The 23,811-nt window shown below is 47.4% G+C and overlaps 1 protein-coding gene across 1 annotated transcript; it reads left to right on the forward strand.

Annotated features, from left to right (window-relative positions):
* Window positions 1-2,781: 2,781 nt before the first annotated feature.
* On the forward strand, window positions 2,782-23,564 carry RAB11A (RAB11A, member RAS oncogene family). The gene is made up of 5 exons (XM_081171328.1): window positions 2,782-2,989; window positions 11,574-11,769; window positions 13,548-13,741; window positions 18,480-18,560; window positions 21,506-23,564. Exons 1-5 carry the CDS (start codon window positions 2,947-2,949, stop codon window positions 21,643-21,645), a joined length of 654 nt encoding a protein of 217 aa, XP_081027454.1. The 5' UTR covers window positions 2,782-2,946; the 3' UTR covers window positions 21,646-23,564.
* Window positions 23,565-23,811: the final 247 nt, after the last annotated feature.

The raw sequence follows: 23,811 nt of genomic DNA on the forward strand, positions 1-23,811 counted from the left end.
GGAGCCCTGAGCGACGACAAAATTTGGCATGCCCCCTAAATATTTATTATTTTCACAATAATTCATTAATTATTATTTTGCACCCCCTCAGCTAGGCACCTTGTCTGGGAAAATTCGCTTGCCCAGCCCTAAATCCAATGCTGGGGTGAGTTGGGCCAGTCACTTCCTTGCAGCCTAGCCTACCTCACAGGGTTGTTGTGGGGGGTTAAATGAGGTGGACTCTGCACACCACCTTGAACTCCTTGGAAAAAAGTGAGATTTGAATGCAATGTAATAATAATAAAAAGAAAACATACCACTTTGCACTTGAGCTTCTAATAAGCACTCTGGCTTGTCGGTATGCTTTTTATTAGAGAGCAGGATCTGCATTCATTTCCGATGGTTATTTGCAGAGCAGAGTGCAGGATACGACCCATCTTGATGCATGACTCAAGAGGCTGCATCATCCTAACCCAGTGTATTTCAGGAAATACTTATTCATATGTTTCCTATTTGATTTCATTTCATTTTCGCCACGAGCATTTATTGCAGCCCAGGGTACAGGATCCAGCCCATCTCAGTGCGTCGCAAGGACTATTCAGGTTGGCAGGTCATACTTTCCCGTGTGCGTGAAGAGGCGATCCCTTAAAATTCAGCGTTCCAGTCGCTGTAGTTCTAAAAGCATTTCAAAGATCTCGGAGCTGATGGGAGTTTCGCTTGGAAATGTTTTGAGCACTTGAAAATAACTTGCGTTCACGCGACCTTTGCTTTTGAGAAATAAAATAAAACTAGCCTTAAAGAGAAAAACAAGGAAGGATCGTTGCAGGTTCCACCGAGATTTGAACTCGGATCGCTGGATTCAGAGTCCAGAGTGCTAACCATTACACCATGGAACCGCCCTGACGATATATTGTAGCAGCTCCCACTAAAGCCTTGCAGTTCTTCTGCGCTGACTTCCAGCGCCCCCACGGCGCTCCCAAGCGACGCCTTTTGCTCTTGCAAGCCCGGATCGGATGTTCCCCTGCAGCTTCTGTTTCTCCGGCTTGGAGCAGCAATAGGTTCAGGGAGCGACTGCGTTTACACGTGCGCACTTAGGAGTCTTGCAAAGCCTGGCATGCGAAAGCAGGACGATGGCGCTAGAGGACGCGTACCCGTTGCCACTGCACGTGCATTTGGAGTGGGGCGAGCGGGTGTCGAGGCTAAAGTTTAGCCCCGGAACCTATTTGCAGCTTCTACTGCGACGGGCGCAAGAGTGCCCGTGAGCATATACAGAGCGCATATGACAACTAACTCTTCTGCACGTGCTTCGTGTCTCTCACAGACACCAAGGCGGTAGCTCAGAAGAGGTGGGGGGCAGGCAGGGGACTCTTTTATAAGTGAACTTGCCTGTCTGCAATGAAGGTGTCAGAGAGATGTGGGTGGAAGGTTCCAATATGGAAATATGGTTACAGTATTATTATTATTTGAATTTATATACCGCCTTAAACCTGGAATGTCTCTGCCTCTTGACTGTCTGAGCAACAAGCTGCTGCTTATATTATGTATGAATCACTGGGACTGCACTACCAAGGTCGCTTGACACTCATTCAGTCAAGGGAAGGCATGCAGACGTGCATTCCTCAGAAGGTAGGATCCGGGGCCCGCTCTCGGTTCCCGCGCTGCAGTCCAGGAAGAAAGGAGGCATTGAGCGAATGGCACTCTGCACATGCCTCTAGGCATCCTCTTCTTTTAATACTGCATCAACCTTGGGTCGTTATAGATGCTGTTGGACTAAAACTCCCATCATTCCTAGCCAGCATGGCCCGTGGTCAGGGATGACAGGAGTTGTAGCTCAAGAACATCTGGGGGCCCAAGGCTGAGAAGGGCTCCCCTTCCCACATCCCAGGCGTGAGTTGAAATCCAAGTCAAAGCACTGTGGCAGGCAGAGGAGGAAAACGACACGGAGAAGCAGAAAAGGGAGGTGGAGAAAGAAACACTCTGCACATGCTCAGAGGCAAGCTTTTCCCGATGGGGCTCTACACCTCACCACCCTTCCCAGAGGCCTCTGCGATCCAGCCTGGACTACAACTCCCAGTAGCCCTAGCATCATCCTGTCGCGCTCGCTGGAGCTGATGGGAGTTGTAGTGCGGAATTTCTAGGGGATCCAGACGGGCGAAGGCTGATCTACGGCCCGCTTCGCTCTGCCCTCCACAACAATAGAGATGAAAATGTCAAGAGGTGTCGCACTCAGGTATCGATTCCGGTTTCCATTCGGTCGCCGTCATATATGCGGGGAAAGAATACAGAGACGAAAAGCGTCTAAAGTGGGAGCTGAAGGCTACAGATAACTTCCGGCACAGAAACCGGTATCTGAAGAAGTGTGCATGCACACGAAAGCTCATACCAAGAACTAACTTAGTTGGTCTTTAAGGTGCTACTGGAAGGAATTTTTTTTATTTTGACTATGGCAGACCAACACGGCTACCTATCTACTACTGAACGCATTCTCTCAGGACTTCGTGCGGCGCCGCTCTAGGAATCTGGAAACTCTCTGATGAAAGCCTTTGCCTCAGAAAACAAGTCCAAGTTTAAAACCGGAAGTGTATTCAGAAACCCGCCAGTCTCCGATTTCCTTCCCTCCTAAACATAATTAGCGCTCCGTACGTTTTTCAAGTCGTTGTCCCGGTCCCTCTGTTGGTGCCCTGAGTGCCCGGAAGTGTCGTCATACGTGTCTACGGAGCGGCCCCTCTGCGGAAAATGGCCTCTCTCTCATGCGAACCGGAAGCCGGAAGCCGGTGCTCCCGGAAGCTGTATCTGGTCGGCGAGCGAGCGAGGAGGAAGGAAGGAAGGGCCGGCTAGTGGGCGGAACCGGAGTGCGGCTGATCCTGAGGAAGCAGTAGCAGCAGCAGGAGGCGCAGGGAGGGGCTCTCTGGCTATCGCTTCCTTGTTAGCTGAGAAGTCGGAGGAGGCGCCGCTGCCGCCGTCATTATGGGGGGCTCCCGCGACGACGAGTACGACTATCTCTTCAAAGGTGGGCCTGCATCCCTTGTACCCCGCCGCGCCTCTTCCCCCCGCTCCCTGGGGGCTGCTTCAGACCCCCCCCTTCCCCCTCCCTCCGGTTCCCGATCAGGATTCCTTGGATGGTTTCCGGCCCTACTCGAGAGGAGACCGATAGACAATTATGGAGCACCACTGACTAAGGTCCATTAATTCCCAGGGGCCTCCTCTATGAGTGAAATGCAGTTGGTTGAAGCCGACCCCCTTGCCTCTCCCTCGCCCCAGCCCTTTGGGTGGTATCCAGTGCTAGTCCTCCTCAAGGGTAGACCCATTAATGAACGCGCTTAGCATAGGCCCATTAATTGTAGTGGGCCTACTCCGAGTCTAATGTGGTTGGATACAGTCCACAGCCTTGGCTCCCCTTCCCCCAGTCCTTCTCAGTAAAGTATCTCAAGCCTTGTTGGCACATCAGAAAGCCTACCCTTGCTAGGCGCTGGACAGGGTTGTTTTTTTAAAAAATCGTTTAATGATTTTCATACTTAATACTTGTTTCACCAGACTAGTGGACGGGCTTTGTATTGGGACTTTGCAATGGAGTGTTGTAAAATGTCTGTTGTATTTTGTTGGCTGAATTGTGTTTGGCCTTTGAAATCTGGGATGTCTCTAAAGTGGGGTGAAGACAGTCTTGACACTTTGGTTAAAAGCTACCAGATTCTTTTTGCTACACACAGGGTAACTGTTAGGATTTCTTCAGTTTGCATTATTATATCCCACTTTTACCACAAGGAGGTCAGGGCAGCACATGTGACCCTGTTCTCTTTTTTATATGCCCAAGTTTAAAGTGTCAGACTTGGCTGAAAAGGACCAGGCTGAAATCTCCACTTGACCATGAAGCTTGCTGGGTGACCTTGACCCAGTTATGATTTCTCAGTCTAACCTACCACAGAGGGCTGTTGTGAGAATAAAAGGAGAGGATGTGGAGAAGGACCATATGTGCTACTTTTACCTCCTTGGGTGAGGGAGTGGGATATAAAATAAGAATGTAGATATAATAAATCCTAACTGTCAAGGTGTAATTAATCTGTGTGATCCTGAATTTGCACTCTTGCTTAAGATTATCCCAAGTGCCTTTCAACACCAGCAGTTGCTTAATGAGACTGACATGCTGTGTTGCCCAGTGAGGGCAGCAACAACATAGAGGGGTGGGTGGGGAAGATTGGACATCTTGACTAAAACAGCCTTCCTCAACCTTGTGTTCTTCAGAGGTTTAGGCTACAAAACATCAGGCTTAGTCAGCACAGTGGGGTTACTGGGCTGGGTTACAAAGAGAACCCTGAAACAGTTTTCCTCCATCCCTTCTTTCATTCGGAGTGCAACTAAAGAGAAAGTTTGGAAAATGGCATCTTCCCAGAAGTGAAGTTAAAATAGATGTCCGTATGTGTGCTAAATCAGTGAGTTGTTCAACATCCAGTAAAAGACATGGGCAGGTATGTGTTAAACATAAGAAAGACCCTGGTTAGATCAAACCATAAGGATCCCTCTAGTCCCCATCCTCCAGTTTGCTCTAGCTGCTGGCCAGAGGTCTCTGGAAAGCCCCCAAGGAATGCTTCAAGTCATACTTGGAGAGGTATAATGCATCGGGACATGGAGGCTCTATTTAGTTGTGATGGCCAACAAGAGGCTAAAAGGGGGGGGGGTATCTGCCTCAACACAAAATGAGTACAGCAGCTGATTGGAGCAGAAATATAGGGAAGAACACCAGTCTAAACAGGAGATCCAGTCCCACAACCTCTCTTCCTGCAATTGAGCAGCAGAGCACCTGCTTGGCATGCAGAACCACCCAGGTTCAACCCCTAGCATCTCCAGGTAGGGCTGGGCAAGACTCCCTGCCTGAAACACTGGAGAGCCACTGCCAGTCATTGTAGACAGTACAGAGTTGGTGGAGCAGTGATGGGTTCCGACTTATCCGATAAAGACCAGTGCCATAACTAGGCTCTTCTTATTGTGTGTGCCTCTGTTGACTTCTTTCCTCCCCTCTCTCTTTGCATACCCCAGAACACATCCTCTCACCATAAAAAGAGAGCAGTGCAGTTGGAAAACCTTAAAAAAGAAGTGGGGAAGGCATAACTTGGGGCTACTATATCAGATTCCCCCAGTAAGTGAAAAGGTGACACAAAGCAAAAAGGGGACTGGTGGCAATATCTGTTGGCTACTGTAGAATCTGGCCCTTTTATTGTTGCGAAGCCAAGTAACTTTGAACGAATTGTTTTCTCTGCATTCCTTTTTTATTATATTCCCCGCCCTAAACACCCCCCTATTGTTTTGTAATTATAGTCCTATTCCCTATCCCTTTCTTGAGACTTTTCTCATAGAAACCAATGGCCAGGCCCTTCTGGTGCCTCCCCTGGAGTTCACCTTTGCATGTCTGATCTCCCAAGTTCTGTTAAAAATCTGTCATCCTTCTTGCTGTGTGTGTTCAGCATTTCTGCCCTACTTGGCTGCTCCAGTGGCTTAGGAAAGAGCTCTTCAGGGGTGAGGCTGGACTTTTGATCAGCACTGAGCTCTTCGGTGGGGGTGGCCTCCAGTCACTGTGGTGATGAATAATGCTAGTTAGTAACTTTGTGGGCTTTTTACTTAATACAGGACAGGGAGAGCCGCTTCCCTTTCAGAAAGAATGTCTACTGTCTTGAGATGAACTTTCCCTTTGATAACTTGGTTTACTCTATGTGTTTCGCTGCTTTTGTGTGAAATCTTTGTAAAAGTATCACCCTGATCCACTGGTTTGTGGTCTTGGTGTGGTTTTCCTCTGGAATTTTGCTTTCCCTCCCTCCCCCTTTTTACTTTGAGATAAAGGAAGTGACTGAGGAAGGCATGGCAACCAGCGAGCAAGTGATTTAATGTTGAAACCTCAACTTCCAGCTTGCAGGGGCAGGGGTGGCAAACGGAGAGGGTTAACTGGTGAATGTTGCAAGCGTGGGATTTTTAAAAAATGTATTATAGATTGAGCTTGTTTGCTTTCTAATGCAGTGCATTTTCTTGTAGGGATAAACCAGGAAAAATAACAGCCAACTGTTTCAATGTGGAATGTTTATCTGTCTTTCTGGGGCGGTGGTGCTGGTGCTGTGGGTTGTCTGGTTCTTATCACACAAAAGAATGTAAGCCCTGGTGGTTAATTGCCTAGAATCTGCTGAATGTGAAGAGTTAAGGGACTTATTAACAGGTTTTTCAACAGAGATTAGTTAGCAGCAGCAGCAGCAAGATCTAGCCTTGTTGCTTTGTGAAACTCCTGATCAGGGCATAAACAAGACTGGCTGTTCCTTGCTGCTTGCAACTGTACCCTCCTTGAGTGGCTCCTTCTAGGCGACATGGAACTTGCATCCCTCCACTGACCTCACTTCCGGTCTTACTGTTACTACATAACATTTACCAGCCCATTAGGGCATTACTCCTCCTCCTGGATGTGCAGGCATTCTTCCCAGCAGAGTTTCCCCCCCTGATGGTGAGCAGGATGTGTTGGGAAATAACATGCTTGGCTGCACAGATAACAGGGCAGAGAGGGAATGTTGCAGAGGTTATAAATCTGGGTTTTAGAGACAAAGGCTGCATGACAGGGAACACACATTGAACTGTTTCCTTGCTTTTTTGGGCCAGCTTTCCGTACTGTCCGGCCTGTAAATGCTTAGGTGTGCCATGTTTTCATTGTGAACAGCAGTTTCTGCTGAGGCAGCAGCTAGACATGTCACATACTTGACCATGTGTACCTTCTCCTGACATCTTCAGACAGCAGGAAAGGCCAGTGAAGCAGCTAATGTGGCAGCCCAGCTTCCTGCCCTCCTTGCTCACTTCTCTGCAGACTAGTCCCAATAATAACCCTCTGTAGTCCAGGACCTGTGGCATGTATTGCAAGTATCTGCATTTTTTAGGTTTAAACACTTGCATGGTAATTGCATAGAAGCATTCAATACTGTACTTTCTAGTGCATTTCACATGCATTATGTTGATATGCAACATCTGCAACAATCTGGTTAATTTCATCCTAACAGTAGCTTCTGTAGCCCTCTTCCACATCTGAGTTTCACTCCCATCCTTACGATGTTAGCAGGGCACAGCCTGTGTTGCAAACATAGTTTAACTTTCTTCCAAGGAATTCTGGGAATTGTAGTTCTGTAAGATGGGTGATGAGAAATCTCTTCCGTAGCACCCTGATTTACTGTGAGAGCCAGTAAATTGCTCTCACAGTGTAATGTAGTGGTTAGAGTGCTGGACTGGGGCCCAGGAGAACAGAGTTCAAATCCTCACTCAGCCATCAAGCTTACAGGGTAACCCTGGACCAGTCATGGTGCCTCTCAGCCTAACCTGCCATGTAGGGTTGTTGTCAGGATAAAACTTTGGAGGAGGAGAACCATGTACAGTATTCCACCTTGAGCTCCTTTGAGGAAAGGTGGAACAGTAATGTAAGCAAATAAATAAACAAATGACACTTCCCCCTGTTATACTGTTCTACCAATTTGGTTCTGAACCGCGGTTCTGGGTTTGATATTTAAAGCCCTAATTAGCCCAGGACTTGGTTAGCTGCAGGATGGCCTTTGTTCTGTGGCACCTTAAAGACTAACGTATTTGCTGTGGTGTAAGCTTTTGTGGAATAAAGCTCACTTCTTCTGCTATCCTGAAGTAGGGGTGTTTGTGTTTGTGTATGCCCACACCTCTGTGACTCAGGCATGTGTATATATAAACATACACACAAACAGATGGTTGGAGGGAGGGGATTGTAAATAGTGAGGTCAGAGGGGGAGGAAGGAAAGAAAGTATGGAAAGTATCTCTCTGTGCATGACTTGTGGTTATTGAAGTCCAAGAGTTCTCTTCTGCGTTCTGGAGAAGATGCTCTTCTGCTCTCTAATGGGGCCTTAGGAAAGGCCATAGTACAGACCCCACTCTGGCAATATGCATATGAACAAACCGTTTGAGAATAGCTTTGCTGTCGCAGGCTCTCATTTTCCCATCTTGTTTTAATCCCTTTCAGCAAGAACAGAAGCCAAGCCCCAACCCAAGAGTTGATAAGTTGCAATAACTACAGATGTGGGTCTACACTGGCAGCTGAGCCTGGCAATCTTCCCCACCATTCATCAGTTCATTTAGGTGCAAATAACCTTTGACCCTCCAGATGTTGCTGAACTGTAGCTTCCTCTATGACCATTGACCATGATCTCTAGGGCTTATAGAAGCTGTAGTTCAGCACATCTGGAGGGACAAAGGTTTCCCACTGAGCATTTTAAAATCTGATTGGCTACAGCTCCTCCGTTATATCCCTGCTTTCATACTGATTCAGGGTTGCTCCAGTTTCCACCCTTTCCTTTCTGGGTCTTTGTATAGCCCTGGCCTATTCAGAATGGCTGACATCAGCCATCCTGTTGTTTTGTGCTACAACTCCCAGCAGCTCCAGCCAGCATGGCTTTGCCGATTGGAGAGTTGTGTCCTGCAGATGTTTTGGAGTTGGAGAAAGTTTGCATAGAAGAGGAGAGGTGCTGCACACATTGGGGCTGAGGTAGCTGCTTGTATTTGCAGAGCTTTGAGCCACCTGACTGCGCTGAGGTGAGGTAATTCAGTTTGTCTCTTCCCTGCTTGTCCTTGGGTGTTGCTGAGACCAGCTGATTACCAGTGTACCCTGGACTCTTTGCTTTCCCCAGCTTTATTGTTAACAAATAAAAACCACAAGGACTGGGCAATCTGGTTAGTCTGGCTTTCAGGCCTTCCGCAAGTCCTGTGAGTTGTGCACCTAGAAATGCTGTAAACCTTCTCATATGCTTTTTACACTCTCCTTTGGGGAAGCTGGTTTCCTTTCCTTTTATGAACAGGAGCTTTCACATGTGGCTTTTCTTATCAGTGTCCTTGGATAAGTTCTAGCCATACCATTGGTTTAGGTTTTTTATTTTTACTTGCTGGCATCTTTGCATTCCAAAGCCTTTTGCAGAGTCCTCCCTCTCTTTACCAGTGAGATGATGCCCAACCAAATCTCTGCCTGCCCTTGCTGTCCCTTGGCTACTGCAAGGGGCCTAATTTCCCACCCCTGGAAGAAAACAGTACCCTGGAAATTCCTGTCACCTGCTCAAGGAAGTTAAATCATGCATTAAACTTAACAGTGAAACTCAAGCTGGAAACAAGGGCACTCTTCCCTTTGCTCCATGAGACCAAAGAAAAGACATATTTTTTTTCTTAAAATACTTCGGCAGCTCTTCTCTAACAATTTTTTTAAAAAATGAATTTCATAATATTAACAAACACAGAAAAGGGGGGAAATGTGTCTCAGACAGCTCTTCTGAATTTGCACCCAATTAACATTTCCCAGCTTCGCTTGCATAATTGTGATGTTATGGGTTTGGGTTAAGAGCCACCCAACTTTCACTAACATCCTCCCTCCCTCAGCGTCCACTGAGTAGGAGCAATAAAGAGTTGAAAACTGCCTGCCCAAACTGAATGCCACCCACCAGCTTGTTAAGGGTGGTATAGTGGTTAGGGTGCTTGTTAAGGGTGGTATAGTGGTTAGGGTGCTTCGTGCTTGACTAGGAGCGGGGAGATTGCGGTTCAAACCTCCACTCAGCCATGAAATGCACTTGTTGACCTTGGCAGGTCAAGGGACACATAAACATTGAACCAGTGGCTATGTATGGTGGGTTGGTCAGTATTTTAACCCCCATCTCCATGCTCACACTTCCACGGTCCCAGGCACAGGAAGCAGAAATGGGAGGTTTGCAGGTAGACAAGTATAGTTGGCGAGTTGCTGAGATGTGGCTTCAGTGGCCATGAGAAAAACTTTAGGGATTTTTCTGTGCAAAAAAAAGGAAGCATCTAAATGCCAGGTTCTCTTCTGGACTTCACAGTTTCTCTTTTGCCTGACTTTGGTCGGATAACAACACCTTGTGATAGGATTTAATTTCCAGTGTGTGTGTCAGAGAGCGCTAGCTGTGATGGGCTTACTCTGAATTAACAGAGAAACCCCTGAAGCTGAACCTTCCCAAAATGGTGCCTTCTAGATATTTTAGACTACAACTTCTACCACCCCCAGCCAGTTGTAGTTCAAACAAAACATCAGGAGGGCACCAGGTTGGGGAAGGTTTGATGCCTTTTAGTCTGGCATCAAACTCCTGATGGGCATGAATAGTTAACAAGCCTCTTCCTGTTGTTTTTTTGTAGTTTTGGCTCCTGCTTTGCTGAATCAGCTGAAAGGGGGAGACGACAAAAAGGGCTGGTTGTTTTTGTCCGCACAGTGAGATTTGTGCAGTAATTAATTAAGATGAAATCCCACATGTGATTGTTTTATCGTAATTTCAGAGTGGAGGAAAGGATTGAGAAGCAAATATGCCAGTCTTGGAAGGATGAAGCCATGGATTGCTGCAGGATAAATACCTGGGTCATGTTAGTTTTCTGGATCAAGCTGCCCCCCCCCCCCCCTTCTTAAATGATGCAGATGGAGAGTCTTTGGTTTGACCTATAAAAGAATGAGACTCTGCTTTGGATCCTTTTCTGGCATGCATAGACCAAAATGAGCATTCAAATGGTAACCATGTAAACATAGGTGTATATTTTCAGATAAAATGGGATGCGAAAGGGAGCCAGAAAAATTTGAAGATTGATATCCTGGCTTGCAGTCGTATGGTTCTCAAGGTCGCTGTTTAACAGCTTGTGGTAATATAAAAACTGGCTGGCATGTACACACACACACACAGCCCAGACTCCCCTTTTCTCTGGCTGCTGCCAAAGGCCAGAGCGTAGGAAGATGGGAAGCTGCCTTTTCCAAGTCCATCTCGCTCAGTATTGTCTACACTGACCATCAGTAGCTCTCCAGAATTTCAGGCAGGGCGTTTCTCCCAGCCCTACCTGGAGATGCTTCTGGGGATTGCAACCTTCTGCAAGCAGAGCAGGTGTCACTGAACTCTGGCCCTTCTCTTCAGCTCTGCAGTCCCAGCTGCAGAGCACCTGGAGCAGAGTAGCCTTTCTGGCAGGGAGAAAAGAAGTGAGCTCTCTGCAGTTGCCGCCTGGGTGGAGCCAGATCTAACAGTTAATTTTATTGAGTAATAAGAACTTTAGTATTGCAATGTTAACAGCAGCTAAAATGTCTTATTTCTGAAAGAAAGTTAACATTCTAGCTTTATGCAGTTGGGGATATTGTGGCTGTCAATATCAACTACATATATATAGACCTGAGAAGGCAGTATGGTGGATGAGCAAAAGCCAATAGAGGTGAAAGGGGGCTTCAAAGGCCATCCAGTCTAACCTTCTGCTGTTGCAGGAGATGTAGAGATGAGCAATGTTTGATTAATTGATTAATTAGGAACAATACATTTCAGGATCACATTTAGCCTCTGCTTTCTTTGCCCATTTAGTTCAAGAGCCAGTATTTTGAGTGTGTGTGTGTGTGTGTGTGTGTGTGTATGAGTATGTGGAGCTTAAAAATGTAATTTCCCTCTGGTAACAACCCCCCCTCGCCTGGTTTCCTTAAATGTTTACCTGGGCAGTTTCTCTACACAGAGGGCCAGGTGAATCAGCAAAGGAGGTTCACAGTGTCAGAGCAAAGAGTGTGTTGGGTTCCTCTCTGACTCTCCTCTCTTTCTTCCCTTCCCAGTTGTTCTCATTGGAGACTCCGGAGTTGGCAAGAGCAACCTCCTCTCCCGCTTCACTCGCAACGAGTTCAACCTGGAAAGCAAAAGCACCATTGGCGTGGAGTTTGCCACACGGAGCATCCAAGTGGACGGCAAGACAATAAAGGCTCAGATCTGGGACACAGCAGGGCAGGAGCGATACAGGGCGATCACGTCGGCGTAAGTGGACCAGCGCCAGAGCATTCCCGGGGATTGTGGGGGAGTTTATGGGAACAGGACGCAGGAGCACTGCAAGTGTGTGTGTGTGTTTTCTATGTGATGGTCCTTGCAGACGTCGTGTTTGCAGCGAAAAAATACTGCTTTTTAGATTGAACAGCATTCAAGAATCCCATTGCATTCTTTAAGTTGCTAGTCTTCAATGTTCATTGAATTGTAGCGTTGGAAGGACTCAAATGGCCAGCTAGTCCAACCCCCTGCAATACAGAAATCATGTGACCCACCAGCTGAAAATCAATAGCCTTCTAGCCTGGCAGGCCAGATTGATATCTGCCTCCACTTGGCAGGCAGAGCCACCATCCACCTATCAAATCATCTTACTTTACGATGACATCAGGTGACCTTTTCTGTCTGCTGTTTTGCGCAGCACTTTGAGCAATGCTTCTGAGGATCTGAAAAATCAGCCCCTCTGAAAGTGCTGCCCAAAACTGCCCTATGAGAGGGTCCTTTTAGCCAAGTCCCTTCCTCATCTGCCCTGTACGTGGCTTCATATATGATGGAGGCAGGTGAGCATGGCTTGGCCAAAATGGGGAGAGAATTGGCAGGCCTGATTAGGCCCATGGGCTGGAGGTTCTCCATCCCTGCTGTAGGATAACTGAGTCCAAAACTGGCTCCAAAATCAGGCCAGCTAGGGATGTGTTTTTTTCCAGCAGCTGCTGTTGGAAGAGCTTTAACCACTTTTTTTTTATTTTAGGTCAACTGTAGTGATGATGCATATAATCACATTTACTTCTCTCTCTCTAAATGACTGTAACAGGGCAACTTATAAAACCAAGTCACGACAGGATGAAAAACTGGAAATAAGTTGGGGTTATCGGAAGGCCAAATTATGCATTGGGCAAGAGGCTGTGCCAGCCCCTCCCGCCCTGGTGTCCTCCCATCCTAGTCAATTTCACCATAGTCAGTTTATTTATCTGCTGCATTTTCCACAGATATGCTTGTTCTCAGAGCAGTTCACGTAAGAAGCAGTGTAAATCCAGCACAAGCAACTTCCCACTTGGGCGAAGGCAGTGCATACTCTGCCCCTGACTAGGGGTGGCGATGTATCACCAGCCAAACATTGCGCTTTGGCGATGTACTGCGATGTTGATAATATATAATAATAATAATTTATTATTTATACCCCGCCCATCTGGCTGGGTTTCCCAGCGATGCACCAGCGTTTTAAGGGCAGCTAATCCTCACCAGTTGGTAAAATTAAAATATCCAACAACTTGACATCATTAAGCAGTCCCGGCCAGCCTGGCATCTGGTCAAGGATGATGGGAGTTGGTAGCCCAGAGCATCTGGAAGCCCCCAGGTTAGGGGAGGGCTGGGGCGGTCCTGGGGCAGTTGTGAAACACATGCAGCCTGTACGAAGTGGAGCCAATTTTTAAAATGCATGTATTGCTTTATATCCCATCTTTCCTCCAGGGAGCTCAAGGTGGCCTGCATAGTTCTCGCTATCTCAATTTTATCCTCACATCAACCCTGCGAGGTTGGGTAAGCTGAGAGTGAGTGACTGGTCCAGGTCACCCAGTGAGCTTCCTGGCTGAGTAAGGATTTGAACCCTGGTTTCCCAGGTCCTAGGACCCAGCCCTCTTAACCACTGCAGCACACTGGCTCTCTGGAGAGTGTCGTGATGCCCCACTGGGCAGCCTGGCGAGGCCTGAGCTTTCCTTCCCCTGCCCCCTTTCTGTGCTTGCTGTGGGCTCACGTGGGTTGTGTGCTTCTGCCTGCAGCTATTACCGAGGTGCCGTGGGGGCCTTGCTGGTTTATGACATCGCCAAGCACCTCACCTATGAAAACGTGGAGCGGTGGCTGAAGGAGCTGCGAGACCACGCCGACAGCAACATCGTCATCATGCTGGTGGGCAACAAGAGCGACTTGCGCCACCTGAGGGCTGTTCCGACGGATGAGGCCCGAGCCTTTGCAGGTGAGTGGGTGGGGGGCCCCAGTGTGTTGCTGCAGGAATACTTCTTTGTTTTGTTCAGTTTATGATTCTCTTGCAAAACCTCTTAGAGCAGCTGCTGAAAATTTAAAGCTAACAATAAATGGAAAGCAATACTAAAACAACAACAGCAGAGCCAGTTTGAAACTTTGTAAAACTCCCCAAGTTTTTTGAAATGTGGAAACAGAGCTTGTCACCTGGAGCCCAAGAGGCTCCAGCCTCTGCACCAGACTAGCCTCCTTGGGGAGGGCATTCCAGAGGCGGGTGCCACAACTGAAAAGGCCCTGTCCTGCATCATGGTCACTTCTCTGCTGGAAAAACTCAAACAGGTGACTCAGAGGCATTTCTCTGTAACTGTGTGGTGGGAAGCGGTTATTGAGGTTCCAGAGATTTTGTCGCTTCTGCCACCTGGCGCTTGCTAATTGTTGGGCCATCAGCTCCTAGGTATCAGTGTGGGAAGAGGAAGATGATCCAGTCTCCTTAATATGTTAGAAGTCTGGATGGTTCTTGCTTTCATTTTTTTCCTGCCTCCCCTCCCCCCCCCCCATCATTGAATCCAGGGTTATCTGGCCAGGCTGAGACCTGCAAGGAGGTGTCCTTATTTCAACCATATCCTACAACTTCTTTCCATGTGTATCTTTTACAGGATAATCTGCATCTTGGCAGGATAATGTTTGTCTAAAATTTATTTATTGCATTGTTATCCCACCTTTTCTTCAAGAAGCTCAAGATGGCATACATAGTTTTCCTCCTCCTCCTCCTTAATGAATGCCCACAACAATCCTGTGAGGTAGGTTAGACTGAGAGCGAGTGACTGGTCCAAGGTCACCCAGTCAGATTTCAACTCTGGTCTCCCAGGTCATGTCAGTACTTGCTGCTCTTAAGTCAAACTATCTAGAGTACCGTATTTTTTGCTCCACAACACTCACTTTTTTCCTCCTAGAAAGTAAGGGGAAATGTCTGTGCGTGTTATGGGGCGAATGCCTACGGATGGCAGGGGGATCTGCTGCAGTCGTCAGCAGAGGATCCATGGTTCCCCTTCCTTCCTTCCTCCATGGCTCGCTTTGAAACAGCAAAGCAGGAGAAGAGCCACTGAGTGGGGAAAAGAGAGGGACAAAGAGCCTGGTTACAAAGCACGGATCCACATGGATCCTCAGGATTTTTGCACTGGGTCACCCGAAATTCACCATCAGATCACATAGCATGTCCATGGCTACAGCTTGCACCAAAAAAATCACGCATCCACTGTTGCCTGGGGCCGCAGTGGTGCAAAAACATGGTTACAAAGCATGGATCCACATGGATCCTCAGGATTTTAGCATTGGGCTACCCCAAACTCACCATCAGATCACATGTCTGTGGCCACAGCATGAACCACAAAAATCATACATCCACTGTTTCGTTTAGAATATTTTTTTTCTTGTTTTCCTCCTCTAAAAACTATGTGCGTGTTATGGTCGGGTGCGTGTTATAGAGCGAAAAATACGGTACCTTTCCTCCTCAGCCTGTCCTGTGCAAAGCTTAGTCATGAAGATGTGCTTTTCATACGAAAGGCCCAAGATCCAGTCCATAGACAAAGAGTAGCAGAACTAGCAGGGAGCTTAGAGCTTAATAATAATAATAATAATAATAATAATAATAATAATTTGTTTATATCCCACCCATCTGGCTGGGTTTCCCCAGCCACTCTGGGTGGCTTACAACATATAAAACACAACAAAACATCAACTATTAAAAAACAAGATACTGTATTTTTCGCCCCATAGGGCACACCGGCCCATAGGGTGCACCTAGTTTTTTGGGGGGAAATAAAGAAAAAAAATTTATTTCCCCCCAGGCGCGAGGCTGGGGCGGGGGAAGCCCGAGCTTCCCCAGCCCCCAGAACAGGCTGCTATCCGCAAGCCTAGGGAGCCCGGCGGGAAGTTGCGCTGATCCCCCCAGGCTTGCCGAGAGCTGCGCGAAGCCCGAAGCCTGCAGGGAGCTCTCCCACGGCTTGCCGAGAGCTGCGCGAAGCTCAAAGCCTGGGGCATGCTGAGCTCAGCGCGCCCCAGGCTTCAGCCCCATAGGACGCACACACATTTCCCCTTCATTTTTGGAGGGGGAAAATGCGTCCTATAGGGCGAAAAATACGGTATCCCATACAAACAACAAACAAACCAATAAATCAATAAAAACCAACGACAGCAATAATAGCAACAATAATAAACAGTTTACAGTTATACCCAAATCAAAGTAACCACCAACCCCAACTAAACATTTAACCAACACCAGCCAGACAAAAATGAAACAGAGGAACTAGAATTGGAACCGTTTAAAACATTTTAGCCTGTTGCCCCAACCCAAGTGTTGTATCAATGTCCCAGTGGCCTCCCAGGAGCCTTTTAGCTGTTCAGGGTGAGTCTGGGCCCTGCCTCCTAGGCCAAGGTCTTCCAGCAGGGAGCAGGCCTTCCTTCCAGCACTCATGGCAGCAACAATCAGGTACCCATTGCCCTTGGGTATCGGGCAGCTTCCTATCTTCTTCCACGTTCCTGCTTCTAGATGTCCTCTAGTTAGAAGCAGGAGGCAATAGCTTTGGAGTTTTGCATGACCGCTTTGCACCCCATCCCACTCACTGTCTCCTGGGTATTGGATTTGGGCTGCCCGGCAACGGTGACTGGTACCAGCCGAGTTTGTGAGTTCCTGACATCTGTTTTCCTTTGACAGATGCCATCTGTGGATTTTTATGCTTGTGTGTAACTTGTCGAAATGTGAGGCAGGGGCAGCGAGCAGTCTAAGCAGCATCTTGGCCTCTTCTTTAATTAAATGAGAGTGCCCCCTCTTCTCTCCCTTCACCCTCACTCCCCCAAGGCTAGGAGCAATTAGCAATGTGGAGGCATCCGCTGTGACCTCAAGACATTGACTTGTTCATAAATCTGGTTGGTTTTCAGGATAAGTTCATTCCACTCTGGAATGCGGCTTTGAGTCCTCTGCACTAATCATGATTAAAAATGCTTGATTTATGCCACATGCAGTTCAGAGAGGAATTTTGCAGGAGGAGGGGAAAGTTGGCAGCTGGGTTTCATGGCCTCAGTCCCAGAGAAGCGGCTCCCCTCCTCTTCTCTGGGAGTCATGAAATATCTTGCAGCTAAGGTGCAATTTTCTGATGGTTGCAAGACTTCCTCCTCTTTGGTCAGGTGACACTTTGCTAATCACTTAAGGAAGCGAGAGAGGATCGACAGAGAAACCTTGAACCTGAGCCAGCTTTATTCTTTCTCCTCTCTGAGGAGTGTTTGAAAGCCCTCTCATCCATGTGATGGAAGAAGCTTTTTAAAATACACACAAAATTCGTGGGGTTCAGTACTGTTTTATACAGCACCCTCATCTAAGTTCTTCGTAAACCCACTTAACAGAAGCTGACCCTGACTTCTAGCATATGACAAAAAAAACCTGCGCTTTGTGAGAGGCAGACAGCCAAACATTTCATGCCGCTGTTCCCAAGGAGTGAAGATTATTGTGACAGGATGGTAAAAGACTTAACAGTCGAAACAGGTTCACAACCTGTCTTCCATTGTGCATTACTTAGTATCCTATTTGTGTATTTCGTTTTGTATACAGTGGTACCTCGGGTTACATAGGCTTCAGGTTACAGACTCTGCTAACCCAGAAATAGTACCTCGGGTTAAGAACTTTGCTTCACGATCAGAACAGAAATCGTGCTCTGACGGCGCAGCGGCAACAGGAGGCCCCATGAGCTAAAGTGGTGTTTCAGGTTAAGAACAGTTTCAGGTTAAGAACGGACTTCCGGAACAAATTAAGTACTTAACCCGAGGTACCACCGTATGTTTCTTGAGTACGATCTAGTTATCATGGTCTGGTTGGGAACAGAGGAATGATGGGAGGAACCAGCTCGGGAACCGCCAAAGGAAGAAGGTTCAGAGCCCGGGGAGTGGTGCTGGGACAGGGAGAAGTCTCGGAAGAGGAAGTGTCGGAAGCTGAAGGGGTAACAGGGCTTAGTGAGGTGGGAGAGCCTGTGGCAGAGAGAAGTCAAGGATCAGAGGAGCAGGCTGAAGCAGGTGAGTGGGAGGAGGGAGGTCAAGAGGCGGCGATGAGTCAGGCTGGTGAAGAAGCCAGGGGGTCTCCCCCTCCTGCTGCAACAGGCTCCCCACCCCCCTGACTCCAGAACTAGGAGAGGTATGAAACAGGAGGAGCAAAAACAAGCTGCAGTCTGATTGCTTGCAAGAAGCCCTGGAGAGGCGGAGACATAAGCTGCTGTGAGGAGGCAAGGATTTTTAGTCTCAGCAACTGATGTTATGACCCACAGGGCTTGAGCTGCTATGCTCATTACGTCTGACACTCATCCAAGTCTGGGAAGATCATGTTTTGCTAATAAAGAGTTAACTCCAGCTTTGAACTGTGTGATTTACTGACCAGCTTGCACTGTGACAAAAGTATATTTTCGTAATTTGAGGTTTTTGAGTTTGTGCAAAGTTTTGAAGCTGGCAGGGCAGAAAATATGGGGGAAAGCAAGGCTTGGGGAGCATTTTGGAGGAAGAGGGAGACATAGTGTTAGGGAGGCCACACGCAGCACAGCCCAAGGCACAAAAATGGGTGTGAAGTTGGGCTCCTGGTCTCTGTGGCTGCGATGGGAAGCTATGAAGCTCTTGAGCTTGAAGCAAGGCAGCCTTTTATTCAGGCCTCTTCACTGGACTGGCAGATCTAATCAACTTCCTGCTCTTTCTCACAGAAAAGAACGGCCTTTCCTTTATTGAGACTTCAGCTTTGGACTCGACGAATGTGGAAGCTGCTTTCCAGACCATTCTGACAGGTGACTTGGCACTGATGTGGGAGAGCTGTGTGGGCCATGAGAACGAAATGCGGAGCTGGGAGTTGGGAAACCTCAGAGTCTTTGATGCTGGAGGCAAACAGGGAGGTGGTACCTTAGGGCTGTTTTTTCCTCTAGGGAACAGAGGAGGATTTTGGGATCTTCTTCCATGCCTCCATTGATCCTCCCTGTTGGGGCACATAATATGTGTGTAGATTAGAGAGGCTCTTCCAGGAAAGTCCTACCCCAGGACTGAGTCTTTTCTTTGCAAGATTGGCTATGCACCTACTTGGTGGGAAAGATTGCTATGGCAACATTTTTGATAATCTTGCGTTTTGAAGCAAATCCATCACTTCTTCCCTAGATCCTACTTTCTTCTGAGCAGGCCCCTTCCCTAGCCTGTCACCAGAATTTGCTTTCTCTCCCTTGATAGGCATGCCTGGAAGTGTGCAGGCTGGTCTTGCCCAATCTGCTGCCCTTCAGATGTTTAGGATTCCAGCTCCCATCAGCCCTGTGGCCCAGTGATCAAGTAGAATGGGGCTTGTCATCTCAACAACACCCGGAGGGCACCAGCTTGGGGAAGGCTGGGGCGGGCAACGCCTGCCAAAATAGTGGAAGCCATAAACTGATTTCCAGCAGTTAAGGAGCGGTACTTCTTTGGAACAGAGGAAGCTGCCTTATATGGAGTCTGACCTTTGGTCCAACTAACTCATTGTTGTCTGCACTGACTGGCAGAGGCTCTCTTGGGTTTCAGGCAGGAGGTGTTCCCAGCCCTATCTTGAGGTGCCAGGGATTGAACCTGGGACCTTCTGCATGCAAAGCAGGTGCTCCACCACTGTTAATAGCTCCTTGCCTGTCCCATATCTAGAAAAGCAGGATAAATTATGCAGAGTAAGCAAGCACCTGAAAAGAAACATAATTGAAACTAGTTGCAGAATCCAGTTTGTTTACAGCATCTGGGGTTTCCTGGGCACAGAATTTTCTTTAAGCACACAGAGTACATGGCAGCCCTGCTGATAGACAGCTATTGATGTCTTCTTGGGCCCCTGGCAGTCAACTCTTAACTGGCCACCTTTTGTGTCCTGTCGCTGAGAGGCGGAGGAACAAGGGAGGCTGCTCATCTCTGTTGGCAGCAACATTTTCCTGGCCCCCTCGGTGCTGAGATCACCGCAGAGCCACTTGTTCTCTGTGTGTAACAGCACATCCTCTGCTTCCTGCCATCACTGTAGATTTGCTCAGTTCCTCTGTGTGGAAATGAGCAGACATAGGAAGTTGCCTTATATTAGACCCTTGGCCTTTCGAGTCAAGTGCCGTCTACATTCATTGCAGTGAAAGTTAACACCAACAGTTATCCCAAGATCTCTTTTCAATTAGATCAGCCAGGGATTGAAGCTGGAACCTTCCTTCTGCATATAAACTTCTGCCACTGAGCTATGATTCCTCTTCATTTTGCCTAAGGCGCTGAATAGCTGTACCAAGTGGGTCTTTCCTGCACAAACTATTCAGCTACCAGCAAAGTATACTCAGTGGAATGTTAGAAAGCGACCCTTCAGCGGATCAAATCCAATTATGTGTCCACTTTTATTGAAAGAAGCTGTGGACAAGTACAGCTTATTAGAAATGAGCATTTATGATGGTGTTTACAAGTTTATGGTGGGAAGAGGCTCCATTGACCAAATTATTTAAATGTTTTTCTAAAACTAGCTATCCAGCCATGTCCTCACACCTGGGTATATCCAGAAAACTTCAAAACCTAATAATGAGGCAGGGAAGTGTTTCTCTGCCCCCTTATCCTACCCATCGCAGCTAGTGCCAGATTGTGCAGAAGCTGCAGTGTACAATTTGTTCCCCATGTCCTCAATGCAGGCATGTTTTGGCAGATAGGCCAGGGAATAAATGACTCTGTTTACTGCATTTTATCCCCAGGGGCTCCCAGAGCAGTTTACGGATCAACAACAATAATAAAAGCAGTCTTTGGCCTCAGGCTTACGATTTTAAAAGACGCAACACAAAACGAAAGAGATTGGGAGGGAAGAGGAAAACAAGCAGACTTGGGCACCCGTCCTTTAGGTTACAAAGTTCTCATAATGACCAGCTGGGATGGAAGCAGTTGAAGGAGAGGAGGAGTTGAAGGCAGCTGGTTCCTCTGTGAGTCCAGTGGAGTGGCCCTGCTTTCTCATCTATTTCTCTGTTCTGCAGCCTCTCAGAACGGCTGCTGATAGGTGGCAAGTGGGTACCAGTGGCAACTCGTCTCTCAGCAGAGCTGATGGAGCTTTCCTGCTTCTCTTCTCTCCTTCTGCTGTCAGTTGGTGGCATGGCAACTGCCAAGTGACCATTCAGGGAAAGGAGGATCCCTGTTGAGCTGGGGGTCTCAGCACAGCCAACAGAGAGATCCTGTTTCTTCTCACTCCCTGTGGGGCAGCTGAATAGGAGTGCCGTCCCAGGTGAAAGTTGCGGGAGGCAAGCCCGGTGGAGACAGTCTTATCTGTAGTGGATGTGCAAGGTGCGAAACCTGCAGCCCCTCATCTGTTGCTGGACTCCAGTGCCCATCATCCCTGACCGTTGGCCAAGTTGACTGCAGGGGCTGATGGAAGTCCGGTTATATCTGGTGGGCCGCAAGTTTCCCATCACTGTTATAGTACTTGGTTTTACCAACCCTTTTTGTTTTTTGCTTTTAAAGCACACGTTAAAATACACTCCAAATTCTACTAAAGAGAGAACTCATTACTGCACGAGTTGAATTGGTGACAACTTGCATACATTATGCCCAAATTTTGCAAGTGGGAATGTTGGGTTGCTTGCCCACGAAAATGGTCAGAGTTGGGAGTGAAGTGAGGTGGCAGCATGTTGCAATCCAGGACTGCCCAGCTTGCCATGGGAGGGATGGAGGGGCTTCAGCCATAGGACAGGTGCTGCCTCTGTTAGTGACACCTTTCCTCCTCTTTCAGAAATATATCGCATCGTGTCTCAGAAGCAAATGTCTGACAGACGCGAGAATGACATGTCACCAAGCAACAATGTGGTCCCTATCCACGTCCCCCCGACCACGGAAAATAAACCAAAGATGCAGTGTTGTCAAAATATATAGCAGGTTCCATTCCTCGAAAGCTGTGTATATTTCCCCAGGTCTGAGATGGAAATAGATTCTGAGTTCACATTGTCCTCTTTTTAGTTCTCTCTCCCTCTCCCTCTCCCTCTCCATGAAACCTTATTTTTATTCTCTTTGGGTTTCTCCATGTCTTAACTCTTCCCCTTTATTTCAGTATTACAAATCATCAGTTTGTTTGCATGTGGCTGCAGCATTATCAGAATGCTAGTCCCGGCAGGGCAGTTTTAAAAAAATCATGACTGATCTCTTTTCCAAACAGGTTGGCTCATTCAGCAAAGAACTAGATTGCTGCAGCTTACGTCTTTGCAATTCTTATACTCCTGAGAGTCTGACCGAGCCTTTTAAACCTCCTTTCAGCCTCAATATTGCATCTCATGGAATGAGCATCTCGTGTGGCTTATCCTGTGGCTCCCAGCAGTATCCCACAGTTAACAGTACGCAGGAACTACACTAATTTATTGCTAAGAGGAGGGATCCTGGCCCAGGAGGCTGAGTTTTCTCAGTTCCTTGTAGTTATATCGGTGGGTGCACCCATTCTGAGCAACCTGGTGCCCTCCAGATGTTTTGGGACTACATCTCCCATGAGCCAAAACGAATGCTGGTGGGGGTTGTAGTTCAAAACATCTGGATCACCAGGTTAGGGGAGGCTGATCTAATGAATTAGAGTTGTATGTACGTAACATTCCCAGAAGAAATTGCTCACTTCTCCTACCTACTGTGTCCCCAAATAGCCAATAGTGCCACTTCATGAAGATGGGTAGTTGGAGCGAGGTAAATGTTTATCCAGTCACAGCATTCAAATAATCATCTTTGTGCAAGCAAGTGGGGGATTAGTCGCTTTGCATGTTGGGGAGGGTGGGTGTAGTTTTATACTGAGCCAATGCAGTACCATTTGTCTTAAGGCCCAAAGAGTTGGTGATGGGTGCCTTCTGTAGAGGAAGCAGTAAGTCGTAGCTCAGTAGCCCATCTGCTTTTCTTGCAAGTGCCTATGGCTTGCAGTACTTCGTTTCATGCACCCCTGGGCCGCTGGTCCATTTTGCACCTTGGCCTGTGCAGCAATGCTTGCTGTCATTCTCAAAAAGGCATGGAGAATATTTGCAGGATGGGGACATCATTGCACCTCCTTCTCTTTAAGTCTCGAGTCCTTGTTTCCAGCAACCACTCAAGGCACAGGATGGGATTAAATCTAGTCTGCAGTTTTGGCAGGAGGCCTCTGTCGCACCTCCCTGATACTGGCCAGGGAGTGTGCTTGGCCTCTTCCTTGCCCTTCCTCATTTATTTAGAGAAGCTCAGGCCATGCGCATGAGCCCTGCTGAAGAAATCCAGAAATACATGCCAGAAGATTTGTTCTTGGATTCTTGCAGTTTTTAAGCCAACTGTGGATGTCCCTACTTCTAAAGCACTGTTCTACTTCTAAAGCACTGTTCAAACAGCAGTGTTCTTTATATCTACACATACAAGCACGCATAGAATACTGTGGTATTTGGAAAGCCCATTTGCAACCAGAAGAGGAAATGGCTCCAGGAAATATTTAGGGGGGAGTGGACAGGAAGGAAAGAGGCTTATCACAAAGATGCCATAGACCCATATGGTGTCCTTTCCTTCCTGCTGCTCCCACCCCCCACGAGGGCACGTACAGAGTGCTGAATCTCTCAGCCAGCCTGTCGGTCTTGCGGTGCTCATGACGTGTGAGGAGCACAGAAGGCATTGCTGTAGTCCCTTCATGTTTGTGTCTTTCCTGTAGTTGTTGATCTTTTGTTCCACAAACTCCCCCCCCCCTTTTTGTAAATTTGCTTTGTACTGTATGCACATTCTGTACCTCAAATATTTTTTTATGATTGATTTGAAATTATTCATTATTATTGGAATTCTAATAAAAGAATCACAGGGGGACTGTTCAGCTGTTGTTGAGTGGACTTCTTTGGAATTATGCTGCTGTGGGCATTCCAGTATTTAAAACATGGCACTTAAGTATATGAAGATGATTAACCTGAACGTTATATGCAGTGCAGATATTACTCGGAATAAATTATGCAAATCAATTTGAGATGCAAATCGGAATCTGTTTGCTATTTCAGTTTGCATGCTACTCTGTGTGTGTGTGTGTGTGTGTGTGTGTGTGTGTGTGTGTGAGAAAGTGCATTT

This window comes from Podarcis bocagei (assembly GCF_964188305.1).
Source record: "Podarcis bocagei genome assembly, chromosome: 14".
Lineage (NCBI taxonomy): Eukaryota > Metazoa > Chordata > Lepidosauria > Squamata > Lacertidae > Podarcis > Podarcis bocagei.

Bases quoted from the DNA above. Each gene is read 5' to 3' on its own strand.
- RAB11A (XM_081171328.1), top strand. From the start codon at position 2,947: ATGGGGGGCTCCCGCGACGACGAGTACGACTATCTCTTCAAAG. The intron at 2,990-11,573 runs GTGGGCCTGCAT...TTCCCTTCCCAG, and splicing joins GTACGACTATCTCTTCAAAG to TTGTTCTCATTGGAGACTCC. The intron at 13,742-18,479 runs GTGAGTGGGTGG...TCTTTCTCACAG, and splicing joins TGAGGCCCGAGCCTTTGCAG to AAAAGAACGGCCTTTCCTTT.